Source organism: Triticum aestivum, chromosome 2B, assembly GCF_018294505.1.
Source record: "Triticum aestivum cultivar Chinese Spring chromosome 2B, IWGSC CS RefSeq v2.1, whole genome shotgun sequence".
In the NCBI taxonomy this organism is placed as follows: domain Eukaryota; kingdom Viridiplantae; phylum Streptophyta; class Magnoliopsida; order Poales; family Poaceae; genus Triticum; species Triticum aestivum.
Genome location: NC_057798.1, coordinates 528221653 through 528237405, shown reverse-complemented (window position 1 = coordinate 528237405; position 15753 = coordinate 528221653). Strand labels below are relative to the sequence as shown.

General features: G+C 45.6%; 1 protein-coding gene across 8 annotated transcripts; it reads right to left on the bottom strand.

The window, feature by feature from the left end:
• Nucleotides 1-1869: 1869 nt before the first annotated feature.
• On the bottom strand, nt 1870-15114 carry LOC123045840 (uncharacterized). Of its 8 annotated transcripts, none has more exons than XM_044469030.1 (7): nt 13589-15114; nt 13322-13442; nt 4953-9534; nt 4189-4304; nt 4011-4093; nt 2937-3029; nt 1870-2614 (listed from the first exon to the last, which is right to left on the bottom strand). In XM_044469030.1, exons 1-3 carry the CDS (start codon nt 15064-15066, stop codon nt 9529-9531), a joined length of 1605 nt encoding a protein of 534 aa, XP_044324965.1. In that variant the 5' UTR covers nt 15067-15114; the 3' UTR covers nt 1870-2614; nt 2937-3029; nt 4011-4093; nt 4189-4304; nt 4953-9528. The 8 variants fall into 8 exon arrangements, with proteins under 8 accessions (XP_044324965.1, XP_044324963.1, XP_044324962.1 ...); XM_044469028.1 differs by having other exon boundaries at nt 2937-3899; nt 9449-9534; XM_044469027.1 differs by having other exon boundaries at nt 9449-9534.
• Between the last annotated feature and the right edge of the window lie 639 nt (nt 15115-15753).

Sequence of the window (15753 nt, the reverse complement as noted above, 5' to 3'; positions counted from 1 at the left end):
GTTGCCACCCGTTTCCCGCCCACCCCTTCCCGTCACCCGTTTCCCGCCAACCCCTTCCCGCCTTATTTTCCCGCCAATCCGTTCCCGCCTTATTTTCCCGCCAATCCCTTCCCGCCTTATTTGCCCGCCAATCCCTTCCCGCCAACCCTTTCCCGCCATACCGCAGTTATTCTTTCCCGCCATTTTCTCCTCTGTATCTATAAAACCCCCTTCAGGCGGAGGTGGATAAGCATTCCAGTGTAGTGTAGTCGAGATGTCCCATTATCCATTCATCCTAAAATCGGTAGCTAGACTCAGCAGAGTGCTGCTCATCTCAGGGTGAAAAGTACGATCGAATGGATAATGGGACATCTCGACTACACTACACTGAAATGCTTATCCACCTCCGCCTGAAGGGGGTTTTATAGATACAGAGGAGAAAATGGCGGGAAAGAATAACTGCGGTATGGCGGGAAAGGGTTGGCGGGAAGGGATTGGCGGGCAAATAAGGTGGGAAGGGATTGGCGGGAAAATAAGGCGGGAACGGATTGGCGGGAAAATAAGGCGGGAAGGGGTTGGCGGGAAACGGGTGGCGGGAAGGGGTGGGCGGGAAACGGGTGGCAACAAAATACAATTCAGCATGAGCCATGCAACTTCGGCCTAGGGATGACCAAAAAGTGACTTTTCAGCCTAGACTTGACCAAAAAGTCTATTTCGGTCTAAGTGTGGCCGAAAAGTACTACTTTGGCCTAGCTCTGGCCAAAAAGTACTACTTCGGCCTAGCTCTGGCCGAAAAGTACTGCTTCGGCCTAGCTGTGGCCGAAAAGTACTATTTCGGCCTAGCTGTGGCCGAAAAGTACTACTTCGGCCAAAGAATGGCCGACGGGCTACTAGTTTTGGTTTTTTTGCATTACGTCCTATAGTTTCCGAAATTGCTACAAAAAACATGATAGTTTTGAAAAAAAATCCCATATAATTATCTACATGGGTAGAATTTTAAAATCATCAGCTAGTAAGCCTACTCACTGACCACAACTAGGTTTGCACTCAACTTTACTGCACTGGCTAATTTGCAGTTGCAAGGTTGTATTCTCCAATTCAAGATAAAATTTTCCGTTTTGGGAGAAGGGCTGACATAAACTTTGATAAGTTCTGCTTATAAGTTGAATGAAACTTTGCGAGTCCTAAAAGATGTTTCTTAGCTCACGCAACGGTTTCACTTACTTATTTGGCACATTAATGCCCAGTTCTTTTGGCAGCTTCTGAAATAAGCTGGCCCCTCACGAGCTTATTTAGAAGCCGCCCCCAATATTCATTGAAGCTGCTAATCTGATTAATCCTTAACTCAAAATGAATATGGGGAACAGTATATAAATAAGCTAGGAAGGGGGCACCTTATGCCATAAGCCGCTAAAAGAACTGGGCTTCAGTACAGGATGCAGTTCACTACAAATAGTATCCCTATTGATAATGTTGCAAGTTGTCAACAGGAGAGCAACTTGTGGTCTCTGAATTACAAATAATGATTAATTATTATCCAATTCAGTTCCGTTAAATATAAAACCTCACAAAGAGATGCAAGAACATAAATTCAACAGACATTTGCTTCCTAACCACAGCTGCCATATACTGCAAGAAAGGCAACATGGTGGCCCAAGTCGCACATTATTCTGGAATCATGATATCAAATGTTAATGTTCAAAATTTCAAACATTTTAGAGTTAAATATCGCGAGTCAAGAAGAACTAGGATAAAAGAACAGCACCATATTATAAGCATGGGATCCATATAAGCATTGATAATGTCTTTACCTAATTGAGTTGAAGTTGAAGACGACGTGTGCTGCCCAGTTTGTGTCAGACTGGGTTGCTGCTGATAGTCGTCGTGGTATTCGCCAAAACCATATTCATTAGAAGTCCTAATGGGAACACCCCCATTCCACTTGTATTGCTGGGGTTGCTGTACAAGGGTTCACCTAAATCTTATTTAACAGATGGCAGAATGGACACGTTTATCTCTACTATTAAAGGGGGATCGAACGTCGTGATGGTTCAACCTCCTTCGATCCCCCCTCCCTTCGATCTCCCACACGCACGCAGCAGCCCACCAACTCAGCCCACGTACACAAAATCACCAACTCAGCCCACGTACGAGATCCAGATCCACAGTTCAACACACGAACTCAGCGCCCACCAACTCAGCCCACGTATGAGAACACACGAACAAGAAGTCCATGGAACCCCACGATCGCCACGAACGAGGACGAGGTCCATCGACCAAAAATCAAACTTCTTCGACCCGCCAACGAACGCCAGTTCTTCCTGGCGTACGAGCTCCATCAAGACGCCAGTTCTTCCTGACGTACGAGCTCCATCAAGACGCCAGTTCTTCCTGGCGTACGAGCTCCATCCACACGCGAACGAATGCCGCCAAAAACAGACGCCAGTTCGTCCGGCCACATCGTCCGCACGCGAGCTGTCGGAGCTGCACCCTCTGCTGATCGCCTCGCATGCCGAACCACAACCAGGGCGTCCAAACGCTCGACGGCTGTTGCTGCGTCATCTCCTGGGCCCGCCTACCGTCTTCTTCCTCTCCGACAGGGTGCCCGAACTCCCTAGGTTTGCCATCCAGACTCCTGTTCAAAACTTCATAATGTTAGTACTCCAACTACATTGAACAAGTTGTGGCATCTCTAATGTCCTATAGTATGTCATATCATTTTTGTAATGCAAAAAGACTGCAGGTTTATTTTAGTAATAAGTAGTAATAAGAACATGTGTTGAAACTGTCAAAAAAAATCTAGGAAGGAAATTCTGAAATCTAGGTAACCTCATACCATGTTTACTTTTACTGGATTCTAGAAGAACCGTAAATGAAAATGAAACATTACATCATGGGAACAAAGATGCCTCGCGACAGGAATAGTGATAGAACGAAATACTTTCATTTAAGCTCACCTCCAGAATCCTTTATATTCCAGATTGTTTTAACACCGCCAAAACAGAAACGCCGCTGAAATCGTCGTCCAGAATTTTTTTTTAAGGATCAGTCTGCAAACATACATCAGGGCATGCCCATTGTGACATAGAGACCATGTGTTTCTATATTTATTTTCCAAAGAAAATGATATGTTTTTATGACAACATGAAGGGGAATACAGAGAGCTAGAAACCTATTGAGAGGCAAATCAATTAGAAGCCTATAAAATTAAAGGGTCAAGTTGAACCCGCAATATCAGAAGCAATTTTAGTGCCATCAATATGTGGTCATATAAGACAATAGATCTTATTTTTGATGTGCATACAAATAGAAGGTTAGTACTTAAGTGTGCTCACAGTTTTTTCATCGATTCTAGGACAGAGTACTGATTGATCGAGTACGTATAGACGTTGTTGCATGCCTATTACTCTGAATATTCGGGTATGCACAATGGAACACATAATCCTACTAATTCTGGGGAAACAGATTTGGCCAACAGTATCTTGACCATTATAAATCTGCACACATCAGTGATACAAATATGAAAATCACAAAAAGGACACTCGGATATCTCAGCTGCTTGTCATATTTTCTTAACTGGCAGCTATAATATTGAAATTCAACAGAGAGATCATGCATATTATTGGAAACAAACCAACAAACTATGGATATGTGGTTGCAATTGCAAGTGCAGGAAAAATATATTTCCTGTACATAAAACCTTGTAATTGTTTCTATTAATATATAGAGTAGAGATACTTGGTCGCTTCAACGAAAAATGCAGGAAACTTTCATATGAATGTCTTAAATTGGTAATTCATCGATCCGGATCCTTTATGAAATACAACAAAGGAACCATGTAAGAAGAAACCTGAAACCAAAGTACCACATACAACTAAATAACCAACTTACTTTTTGCATGGAACAACATGAAAATCTTGCTATATATTTACCAGAAAAAACTGTGTTAGACATGATTTTGAGAAATCCAACAAACTGGTAAAATTTCAATGTCAGGTATATAGGGAACCATTAGAAGTCCAGGATCATACCTTCTCTTCGTCCGGGAAAACATACTAATTAGAGAACCATGCAGATAACTGAGATCTTGTTAATGGGTGATAGGCACATGAACCTGTACAACGTTTGAAAATTATTCAGAAACAAAAATAACCAACTGTTGGATTTAAACGTGACATAATACAGAATCCTGTATAGTCTTTTTCGCACCATGTGGAGACAGACATCTTTCTCTCCACTCCTTCCCCTCCACCTTCATTCTTGTCGCCATGTCTGAGCCCTCTTTTTAAAAAATTGAACTTCTACAAAATCTTGCACTTTATAAACTGAAATATACAAACTTCAGCCGTCAACATATAATAGCACAATCATTTTACTTTGGAAGAAAACCATATGCAAAGAACATGTCTATGAAAATGAACAAGTGAGTCCTAAAAGCCTGTTAAATGAGTCACCAGAGGTCATATCATTTTTGTAATTCAATTCATATCATTTTTTAATGCAAAAAGACTGCAGGTTTATTTAAGCTTCTATAGGACAGAAAGATGTCACAGGACAGACAGCATCTCTATGATAAAGGGAAAAAAGGTATGTTTATGCCAATCACATGTCTGCACATAAGGTATTCAATAAGCTTCACACCTTAACTTACATTAATCTTATCAGTTGTCGAATATGAGAGGACACCCAGATCACAACTCACCAATACACACCGACCACCATCTGGTTTTTTCATACGCGAACAAATAGGCACTACTAACTACAGTGTTCCGTCTTTCGATGATGATGACAATGTGCCCACGCAACTGCCTATGATGATTCCTATAGCCGGCAATCTCAAGGCCTTTCAGCCAGTCCCGCATGTGGAAACATCAATCGGTATCGCCCTTACACACGACTTTTTTTCATTTTGCATTTATACATTTGTTAAAAAAAATGGTTCTTCAGGAAATCATTCTCGTGAGGGCACTTACTATGATCACCATGCATCATTTCGAGGAACAGAGAGAAGCATTGACCATAATATTGGTTCAGGCATAGCACTTGGACTCGACACTGGAGACAATGTCCCCGAGCACATTGCTTCAAATGATATCATTAAATCAGATAGAAAACAGAAAAGGCGAGACCAATATATAGCACGGCGAAATAGATTAACACCTGAACAGAGGGAGGAAATCAATGCACGTCGCAGAGAAGCTAGGAAAAAGAAAACAGAGGAGGAGAGGACTGCCCGTCAAAGAAAAGCCAAGCAACGAATGACACTAGAGGAGAAGCAACAGAGTAACACCCTTAGAAGGGCGGCCTACCAAAATATGTCAGTCCATGACAAGCAAGAGACAAACGCCCGCCAAAGAACACGTCTGCAAAACATATCACCTAAGGAGAAGCAGAACATGCTAGCTCAACGCAAGAAGAGACTCGCGGCTAGGAGCAACACCCCTTGCGCTGAATCCATCGCAATGCCGCGCCCTGATGCAGATACCTTAGCTACACCCAACCTGATGTCGAGCACTCGTGTGTTGGCATTCAGAGAATCCGAAGCTTCAGCTCCTGCCCCTGCCCCCCGTTTTGCGAGTAAGGCTGGGAGCAACTTCGAATCAGATGGTAATCCTTCCATCTTTACTCTACTTATTGTGTCCATGTGCATTGAACCAGTATTTAACGGCTCCACAACGGTGCAGGCGAGTACCTTAGTCGTACCCTGGATGATAATGATGCCCCCAGCGAACTCATAAATCCATCGCAGCAAACCAATGATCACCAAATAGACGACCAGCAGAATCAAGCCTGTGAGCAGAGGCAGGAGAGCAGAGCACAGCGTAGGGCTCGGGAGCGAACTCACAAACAAAGTATTAGAGCAAAGAACATTCAAGGGAGTGCCTTAAAACGAAGAGCGCGCGGGAAAAGCATACCAGAAGGTGATAAGTCAGCGGTTCAATCAAAAAAAAACGGAGGCTTCCAGGCCCAGATGCAAGTACCTTAGATGTGAACAGAGCAGCAACAAGCTCAGAAGCACTACCCACAGGAGTTGCTTCACCAGCTTCCTCCCCTTCATCAAGCATGCCATCATACACCATCGGAACCAATGGTAACCCTCTCATGTTTACTCCCCTCCTGGTGTGCACTCACAATAAAAACCATTACTTACCGGCTCAACAATGTTACAGCTGACATGGAGGCCTTCCTTAGCGGCATCATGGACGAGAATGCACTCTCCGGTGACCTCATGGATGATGAGTACTACCTATTTGCCGGTGAAGGTACTCTGCATCGCTGCTCATCCCTCTATATTATTGGTTTATGATGTGCATCCCATCGTGACTTGTTATATCTCCACAATGCTTGCAGCATCCGACACTGATAGCACGGACCTCGATGAGCCCGTAGAATCCTCCAACACGGGATCTATCGACCTAGATCCTTTCGACTATGTCTACTCGAACATCCCAGACAGCACGCACATCCTGAAGCACGCGGCAAACTGCGAGCATTGCAAGGCCAAGAAGTTCCAGTACGAGACTGACGGCTTCTGCTGTCGGAACGGGGAGATTGAGCTAGCTGAACCCGAGCCTATCCCAGAGCTGATGAGGTTATGGTCAAGCGCGGATGCAGACTCTCGGCATTTCCGAGAGAGCATTCGGTTCTTCAACGGGCACTTTGCCTTCACTACCCTTGGCGTCAGCCTAGACAACAACTACACAAACATGAAGTCCGGGGTGTACACGTTTCAGGCACATGGCACTATGTACCACAAGGTGCACTCGTTCGGTCCAAGATCTCGCCCTGAACATCTGCAGTACCGTTCAACCAGAACACCTTACAGGGGAAGGATTCATACCCGGTTTATCGACGGCGAGATGATGGTCGTCAGGCTAAGGTCCGTCGTCAAATGCTGGATAACAGATGGGTCGTGCCTTACAACCCTTATCTGTTGTGGATGTTCAACTGCCACATAAATGTCGAGGTGTGCTCCAGCATCAAGGCCGTCAAGTACCTTTACAAATACGTATACAAGGGTCACGATCGAGCTTCATTCAGTATTGACCAGCCTGACAGCAACGGGGTTGTAGACGAGATTAAAAGGTACGTTGATGCGAGATGGGTTACTCCACCGGAGGCGATGTGGAGGATATTCGGCTTCAACCTTTCTGAGAGTTTCCCGTCGGTCCTACAGTTGCCGCTTCATCTCCCTAATATGAATAGTGTCACGTTCAAAGCAGGAGAGGACCTGACCGATGTCGTCGCCCGTGATACTGCATCTAAGTCAATGCTGACAGAGTATTTCCTCGCTAATCAGTAGCACGTGTGGGCTCGGGATATCCTGTACAAGGACTTTCTAGGAAGTTTCACATGGCAGAGACAGAAATACTAGAGGCCGAGAGAAAAGCAGCACCAAGTAGGTCGAATCGTGTCAGCCCATCCAGCCGAGGGGGAGCGGTACTTTCTGCGAGTGCTGCTTAACCACATACCAGGCAAGACATCCTTCGAGGACCTGCGGACCATGGACGGAGTGCTATGTGATAGCTTCCGTGAGGCTGCCGAGAGATTGGGCCTCATTGAGGCCGACAACACGCTTGACGAGTGTCTTATAGAGTCAACACAGTTCGCGATGCCAGCCTCACTTAGGAGGCTCTTTGCAACTATCTTGGTATTCTGCGAGCCAGGTGACGTGCGCGGTCTATGGGATAGGCACCTAGACGCGATGTCCGATGACTACCGTCGAATACACGCGTGCTCAAAGGCAGTGGAGCAGATGGTGTTGCTTGGCATCAGGGGCATGCTACAGTCCATGGGCAAAGACATAGCATTGTTCCCTCTTCCGGACATCGACGAGACCTATGACACTACTGGAGGTGAGGCCAGAGAAGTCACTGAGGAGTCCGCCATCGAGGTTGACGCGGACGACGCTGATTTGGCGTCCTCGCTAAACCCTGAGCAGAGGCTTGCATACGACGAGATACTGGCAGCAGTTGATGCTGGTGATGGTGGTATATTCTTTGTCGATGGCCCGGGAGGCACCGGGAAGACCTTCCTATACAGGTCACTTCTTGCAAAGGTTCGAGGCGAGGGCAAGATCGCGCTAGCTACAGCGACGTCAGGCGTCACAGCTTCCATCATGCCTGGAGGAAGGACGGCCCACTCAAGGTTCAAGATCCCACTCAACATTGAAGATGGGGGGTCGTGCAGCTTCACGAAGCAAAGTGGGACGGCCAAGCTCCTGCACATGGCTTCACTCATCCTATGGGATGAGGCCACCATGACGAAGCGGCAAGCGGTTGAGGCACTAGACAATAGCATGCGGGACATCATAGGCCGACGGGACCGACCATTCGGGGGAAAGACAGTCGTGTTTGGTGGGGACTTCAGGCAGGTGCTTTCGGTCGTCAGGAAGGGGTCACGGGGTCAGATAATCAATGCTACCCTGCGGAGTTCGTACCTTTGGAACGGCATGCGCCAGCTAAGGCTCGTAACCAACATGAGGGCGCATAACGACCCGTGGTTCGCAAATTACTTGCTACGAGTAGGTAATGGGACCGAGGAAACTGACGAGGAAGGCAACATAAGGCTCCACGAAGATATTTGTGTGCCGCCAACAGGAGACGGCGCTGACCTAGAGAAGCTAATCGACCATGTATTTCCTGCTCTGGACGACAACATGGCTGATCCAAATTACATGACATCTCGAGCAATCCTCTCCACCAAGAATGACAACGTTTATAAGATAAATACGCGCATGATAGAGCGCTTCCAGGGCGAAGATAAGATCTACCACAGTTTTGATAGTGCAGAGGATGATCCACACGGCTACTATGCCCCCGAATTCCTTAATAACCTGACTCCCAACGGGCTGCCTCTGCATGCACTCAAACTAAAGATAAATTGCCCTGTTATACTGTTGAGAAACATTGATCCAGCTAATGGGTTGTGTAACGGCACAAGGCTTGTGGTCCGGGGTTTTCAGAGGAACGCCATTGATGCAGAAATCATGCTAGGACAACATGCTGGTAGGAGGGTGTTCCTTCCTCGGATACCTCTCTGCCCAACCGATGACGATATATTCCCTTTCAAGTTCAAGAGGAAGCAGTTCCCTATTAGGCTCAGCTTTGCCATGACAATCAACAAGGCGCAAGGGCAGACCATCCCAATTGTCGGGGTGTACCTACCGGACCCGGTTTTCTCTCACGGTCAGCTCTACGTTGCATTGTCTAGAGCCACATCGAAGAGGAACATCAAGATTCTCGCCATCAAGGACAATGGCAAGGGTAAGGGCAAGGGTAAGGAAGAAAGCAAGAATTCAAAGAAGCGAAAAAGATCTGAGCTCTTATTAACGACCATGAAGAACATAGTGTACAAGGAAGTCCTTAGCACATGAAGTTGCCGGATCAAATTATAGCAAGTCAAGGTAAAGTATGTTCATTTCTGCATTACAACCACATAACTATTGTAGATCTTAATGCACACTAACCTGAGTTTGTTGCTGTGTAGTACTCAGGCATAGTCAGTCTTCAGAAACCATGAGTATTCCTTTCGCGACATCTACCCGTCCTATACCTGTTTAAGCTCGAAATAACAAGAGACAGCGTGAAATTTCAAACAGATGCGGGAGGAAGATGTTTGGATAGTGACTTGCTAAAGAAGAACAAAAATACTAAGGTGTCGTATTTCTTTCTAATGCATATGTTCTTTAATATGGTCAAAACCTGTGGCATCTAATATCATATATAGCAATATAAAAACCGACTTAAACTTCAATTGCATAGAATCTCTTGTTAGAAATACATGGACAAGGAACTATGTATCTGATAATTAATGAAGAACCCTAGCTGAGTGAAGCCATCAGTGATCTCCTCATATCTCTACTATCTCAACTATTAAAGGATAAGTTTTTCTAGGCGACAAATACTTCGATATGAAGAAAAGGAACATAATTTGTTGATCTGCTTTTTTCAGTACCTCTGTGATAAGATTTAGCACGCAGCTGACCTTAATTTCTAACACGTTCTTAAACATCAATTTCAGGCCTCAAAATTCAACGAAGAAGGTGATTCCAAAGTACCATGTACAGGATTAGAAACATCAACCTTAAGCTATTTGCCAGAAGATACAGACCAAGCTTTGCATTCGATTTTTACAAATGGTACATTAGTATGACTGTCACCATTGTAGAGTACTGACTTTTATGGCAGGTTACCTTGCATAAATCTGTATGATTCTGACACTGTGTTTTGCTTTGTTGAAATGCATTGTGGGTCTGTACAATTCGAAATTTGGTCAGGATTGGCAGATCGAATCTCCAGGAAGAGGAAGCTAGCCTCCTTGACCATAGTTCTTTTCCTTCTTAGAAGTTTCAAGACACTCAGGCACATCACCGAGAACACGCGAGTCACAACGTTAAGGTGTTAACCATCTTCTAGAGTAGACTATAACTATACACAATGTTAAGGCCATGCTGCTGCCTTTGCCTGATTGAGGCGTAAGTGATTTCCTTGGTCCGATCAATGCTCACGCCATGCCTTTTTTAATATGAATGGCTAAAATGGTTTAAACAATAACTATTAGAAGACACTTTCCATGTTCTACTAAAACCAAGTTTTACTAATTCTGTCCCTAAAAAAACTATACTTTTGGTTACGCTAACAAATTTCATGCGGTTAGCCCTTTAAACGAGTTTATTATGGGAAACAGAATTGGCAAAAAGTCCGTATCCAATCCAAACAACCCCAAGAAAGGTTTAATCCTCATCTCACTAAATAAACAACCTTATCCTAACCGTATACCGATACTACACATCTAGCTAGCCTTATATATAGGAGAGATTCAATCTACCTCCAGTTTTTTGCTTCACCGGCGGTGCCAATCCAACAGACCTACCAGTGCAGAACGCGGAGGGAGAGAGGGGAGTCGACCGTGACAAGGTAAGATTCATGAGCACCTTCATCCCGATGCACAGGGAGGGGAGCAGAGCTCGGTGGCGAAGAGAAGCCGTCGATGTCGTGGTGCACCACGGAATCCACTCCTGCTCGTACTCCGCCCATCCGGGCGATCACGGCTTGCTGCAGGGTCTCCTCGGGCTGCACGACGCGCGCCGGTCGCCGGGCGTTGCCAGCAGAAGATTCCGACCGGCATGTCGCCGTCGCAGCGCGGGTGGGGGGGGGGGTGGGGGTGGCAGGGGAGGGGTGGCGCCGGGCGGGGGACGGGGGGCAGGGGGCGCTGCGCGGTGGATGCCGCCGCCCAGACTGCGCGGCGCGCGTCCGCGAGAGCCCTGCCCGGCGGATCTGGCCAGACACCAGGGAGTGATGGAAGCGGGTGTGGGATGCTCGCGAGGGCGCAGCCTGGTTCGGAGGCGGGGGGATGGGAGGATGGGCCAGGGATTGGTGCCTCGCACCGTCGCGCGCCGTGCGGATGCGCCCCATGACGCGCCGGCGGCTGCACAGGGGATCTGGATAGGTGGTAGCTAAAGGGAAAAGGGCTAAGCGGTGAGGAGAAAGTGAGAGTGGTGAGGAGCGATGAGGAGCTGGGTATTTAGACAGTCTGTCACTGCTACCAAATTTCTTACATGTCTGTCTTTTTAATCTTTTATTTTGCATGTTGCATATGAATTATTATACTATTCCTGGGAAAAAATATGGCAGTACTATATTTAATTTATATATTTCTATATATATATTTCACTTTGCAGAATGTGCCACTAACAGATATGGATATTGTTAACCATGAAAAAGAACCTATCAACAAGAGCGATGTGCAGATAGAAATAGCAAATTCGCGTCATAACAAACCAAGAAGAACAAATACAAATATTACACCACAAGGTATTTCCTTTCACTCAAGTCCTGGAAACAGCCTCTTACAGAAATGTAGGGAAAGGCTGCGTACTATAGACCCAAAGTGGTCGGACCCTTCCCTGGACCCTGCGCAAGCGGGAGCTACATGCACCAGGTTGCCCTTTTAAGGTATTTACTTTCACAGTGATTATCAACCTTATCATTTCATTGGCCTTTTTTATATGTAACTAATTTGGATTCATGTTGTCCCATGACCGATTATATTTGCACATGGGACGATATTTCCGTTATTAAATCAATCATGTCCTTGCATGAAAAAACGAAGTTGGTGCACATCAATGATGCATTCTTAACGAACGCTGAGATGAGATGCCTTACGCATGATGATGTGTTTTTGCATGATGATGTAAGTCAAACCACACAAACTCTCGTAATTAAACATCAGTGTCTCAAAATTTAAATGTATTATACTGAATAATCGAAATTAGTTCAAAAAGTCCTTGACATGGTTACCATTTAAAAAAATTCCAAATTGTAGGGGCAAACTTATAGTTGTTGGGATTTGGGTGGCAACTTGATTGAGAACTCATATAGGTGGTCAACAACTGAAGGCAATAAATCTATTGTCCTTGCCACTATGCTTCGTAAGGATTGCAAATACGGTGATTGAAGCATCTATACCAATACATGTATTGCATATTCTAAGAAAGTGTATTGTTAAGTTGACCTAAATATTTTTTTATCTTGGCAATAGGAAATCTAGAAACTTCAAATTACACCATCCTTGCATTCAACCCGGATCATACTGCAGCACGCACACTTGATGGTGAGTAGTTATGACTTATTATCAACTAAAAATCAATTACTTACGATTGTTATTAACATATGTAGACAAATTTTAAATATTATTTAAATGCAACATTTATAATATATATTTTTGCAGATATTCACCAGAAAATAATAGGTGGGTTGATTGATATGAAGTTTGTTCACCAATTTATTGAGTGGAGGTGAGCTTTCCTAGCAAGCGAGTTGTCTACAAAGGATCCCCGACACAGGATGTATACAAAGCAAGCTCGGCGCATGTAGTAAGATAGTAGACATTGGTTATGCCTATTACAGGATGTATACAAAGAAAGCTCAGCGCATGTAGTAAGATAGTAGACATTGGTTATGCCTATTACGCATGATTGTGTGTTTTAATTTGTAAGTGTAGTTATCACGTACTTGTTTTGTATCTACTATGTAGGTGACTGTTTCATCATGTTTGTTTTAGTCTATGGTGTTTTAAGGGATGTGCTAATTTCACGGATGATTTAGTTATTATCTACATTTAAAAATAAGTTTATCCATGTTCATAGATTTTGAATTACCTTTGACATTGTTTTTTTGCCAAAATATATTCTATAAAAAACACTCATTTAAAATATCCAAGTCCATGCTATCATTTTTGTCGAGTAATCTTTTCACATCATATTTTGTATTTTGTGTGTCCGTGGCAACGCACGGGCATTCAACTAGTAGTTGTAGCAAGATGATTACAGCGTGCCTACCACATTGTTTGGAACAGTATCCCCCAATGGAAGTTGATCATTAGGCACACCATTCTGCGCAGACTCTGCCGCAACTTCCTCATTCGGAGCAGACTCTGCTGCAACTTCCTCATCACATGGCCTTAAGCAAATTAAGAGGCAAAATGTCAGGTGTCATGTGGTACAATAAGTGAAGAACTGGGGGAAACATACAATTAGTTTGGCAAATATTTTTCAGTTTGTATGAATGTTAAGAAAATAGAGAACAATGCTAAACAAAAAACATGCCTTTGAATTGGAGCGGTATTCAGATATTTGGAGAATTCACAGGAAATGAAGGTCGGATTGTAATAATCGACTCTCAAGGCACGGTATGGCTTGATGACTTCCAGCGACTTATTCCCAAGATTTACACCAAGCATCCATGTGACTTGGTCGGCACCCACCTTAGACATGAGGACAACAGCACAATCATAAATGGTGAAGGTCGGGAAGCCTGGTGTAGTCTTCAGGTTTGTCACTCTGCATTTCTCACTTGTACTATCCCACAGGTGAAGTAGCTCCAGAGCAAGTTGTGGTTCGGCTGATATGTCATCAACATGGAAATTGTACCCTTTTCTCCAATGGTTCCAAGAAATGTTCCTAAAGCCTGTTCGGATCTTCCAGCCATCAGGTGCACACTCAATTTTATCCTCCATAATGTCCTCTTCATGATGCCTAAGGAGGTCATTATCACTGATGGTATCTAGGAAATCAAGATAGGCCGTCGTCTTGAAACTCCTCATGTTGATAAACTTAGACCATTTGAAACAATGTTCGATCTCGATGAAGTCGACGAAACCATTGGGGAAGCCGGCAACGTCCCGCACGGACCGTGCTGCGTCATAATCGGCCAATGCTTGGCTTTTCGGGGGCTCGTCATAATCAGCCTTGGGCAGCGGTCTGGGCAGCGGGATGAAGCGGAGAACAGGATCCTTCTGAAGCACATCACAGACAACAATGCCGCGCCAGAGGTCGACCCATCCTATTGTGCCTTCTCCAAGAGAGATCACCTTGTGAATTAGCTTTGGCAGGATACCAGGAGGCTCCTTCAGCTGCACATGTTTGGTGCTCCACTCGTCTGTCTCCGACGAGAAGATGTGCAGGTTGTAGTGCCCAAGGTCCCGACCCAGGGAAAGATCAGCGACCAAAAAACTGCCTTCCTCGCGGGATACGATGGCTGCGTGCCATGAGTGCCTGTAGGTTGGAGGAGGACACGGGACCGATCTGATGGTGGGCTTGCCGGAGGCAGCCCTGTAGACGAAGTAGTCGTAGGTGCTCGATGTGCCAGTTCTGAAGGGGAAGCATAGGAGCGCGAGGTCATTGGCGGAGGAAATGACGCGGGGCTCCGTGGTGCAACACTCTAGTACGTTGATTCCGGGAAAGTGGACGTACAAGTAGGAGACGGCAGGCGGGTGGGCGAGACAAAAAGTGACCTCGAAGTTGTGGCCCGTGCTCGTCGTGGCCTTCACGGTGGTGCCGTTGACGGGGTCGTCGAAGTAGGCTCTGCTGTCGAGGAGGACCCAGGAGGGGTAGCGGGATGGGTCGACGGAGGCGGGATCGACTGCGGGGGGGTGGAAGGAGGCGGGATGGACGGCGGGGGGGTCGACGGAGGCGGGATCGACTGCGGGGGGGTGGAAGGAGGCGGGATCGACGGCGGGGGAGTCGACGGAGGCGGGATCGACGGCGGGCGGGTCGACGGAGGGGGCCGTGAAGGATTCCTCCATGGCTGCGGATCCAACAAGGATTTGGGAACTAGGGTTACCTCTCAACAACGCGGGGGGGGGGGGGGGGGGGGGGGGGGGGGGGAGGCGGCGGCGGCGAGTGTTTGGGAACCAGGGTTACCTCTCAATAGAGAGGGGACGGCAAGCGATTTCACTTTCGTAGGGGACAGCGGCGTGCGGGCAGAGTCTTCCGTCCTGCGTCTTCCCGGGCCTGGGCCTGGGCCGCGGCAGCCAGACTATCCACGTTCACGTTATTTTTTTCTTGAACTTTTTTTTTTGCGGGGACGATCTTCCACTTCTACCACTGGTAAGCTGCACGTCTCCACTTATGTTTTGGAACTTTAAATAAAGCTTAGCGAGAGTGTCTCAAAAAAAAAAGTAAGCTGCACGTCTCCGCTAACATTACAAACATACGTGAGAATTAACAACCCCTCAAAAAATGTGAGTATTAACATACTAAGAAAGATATTTTGATTGAACTAACAATACAAGTATGTTAGTGCTGATTTCCCTAAAAAAATTGGACACTTACATTTTTTGGTCAAAACCAAAAATGGGCTGAAAATGTTATTTGATGGTATGTTTATTTATGTTTGGCAAAAATGTATGAAACTTCCCTGGTATGATAAGTATATTAGTGTTGATTTTACAATATATAAGTATATTATTTTGGCAATAATTTCTGGACAC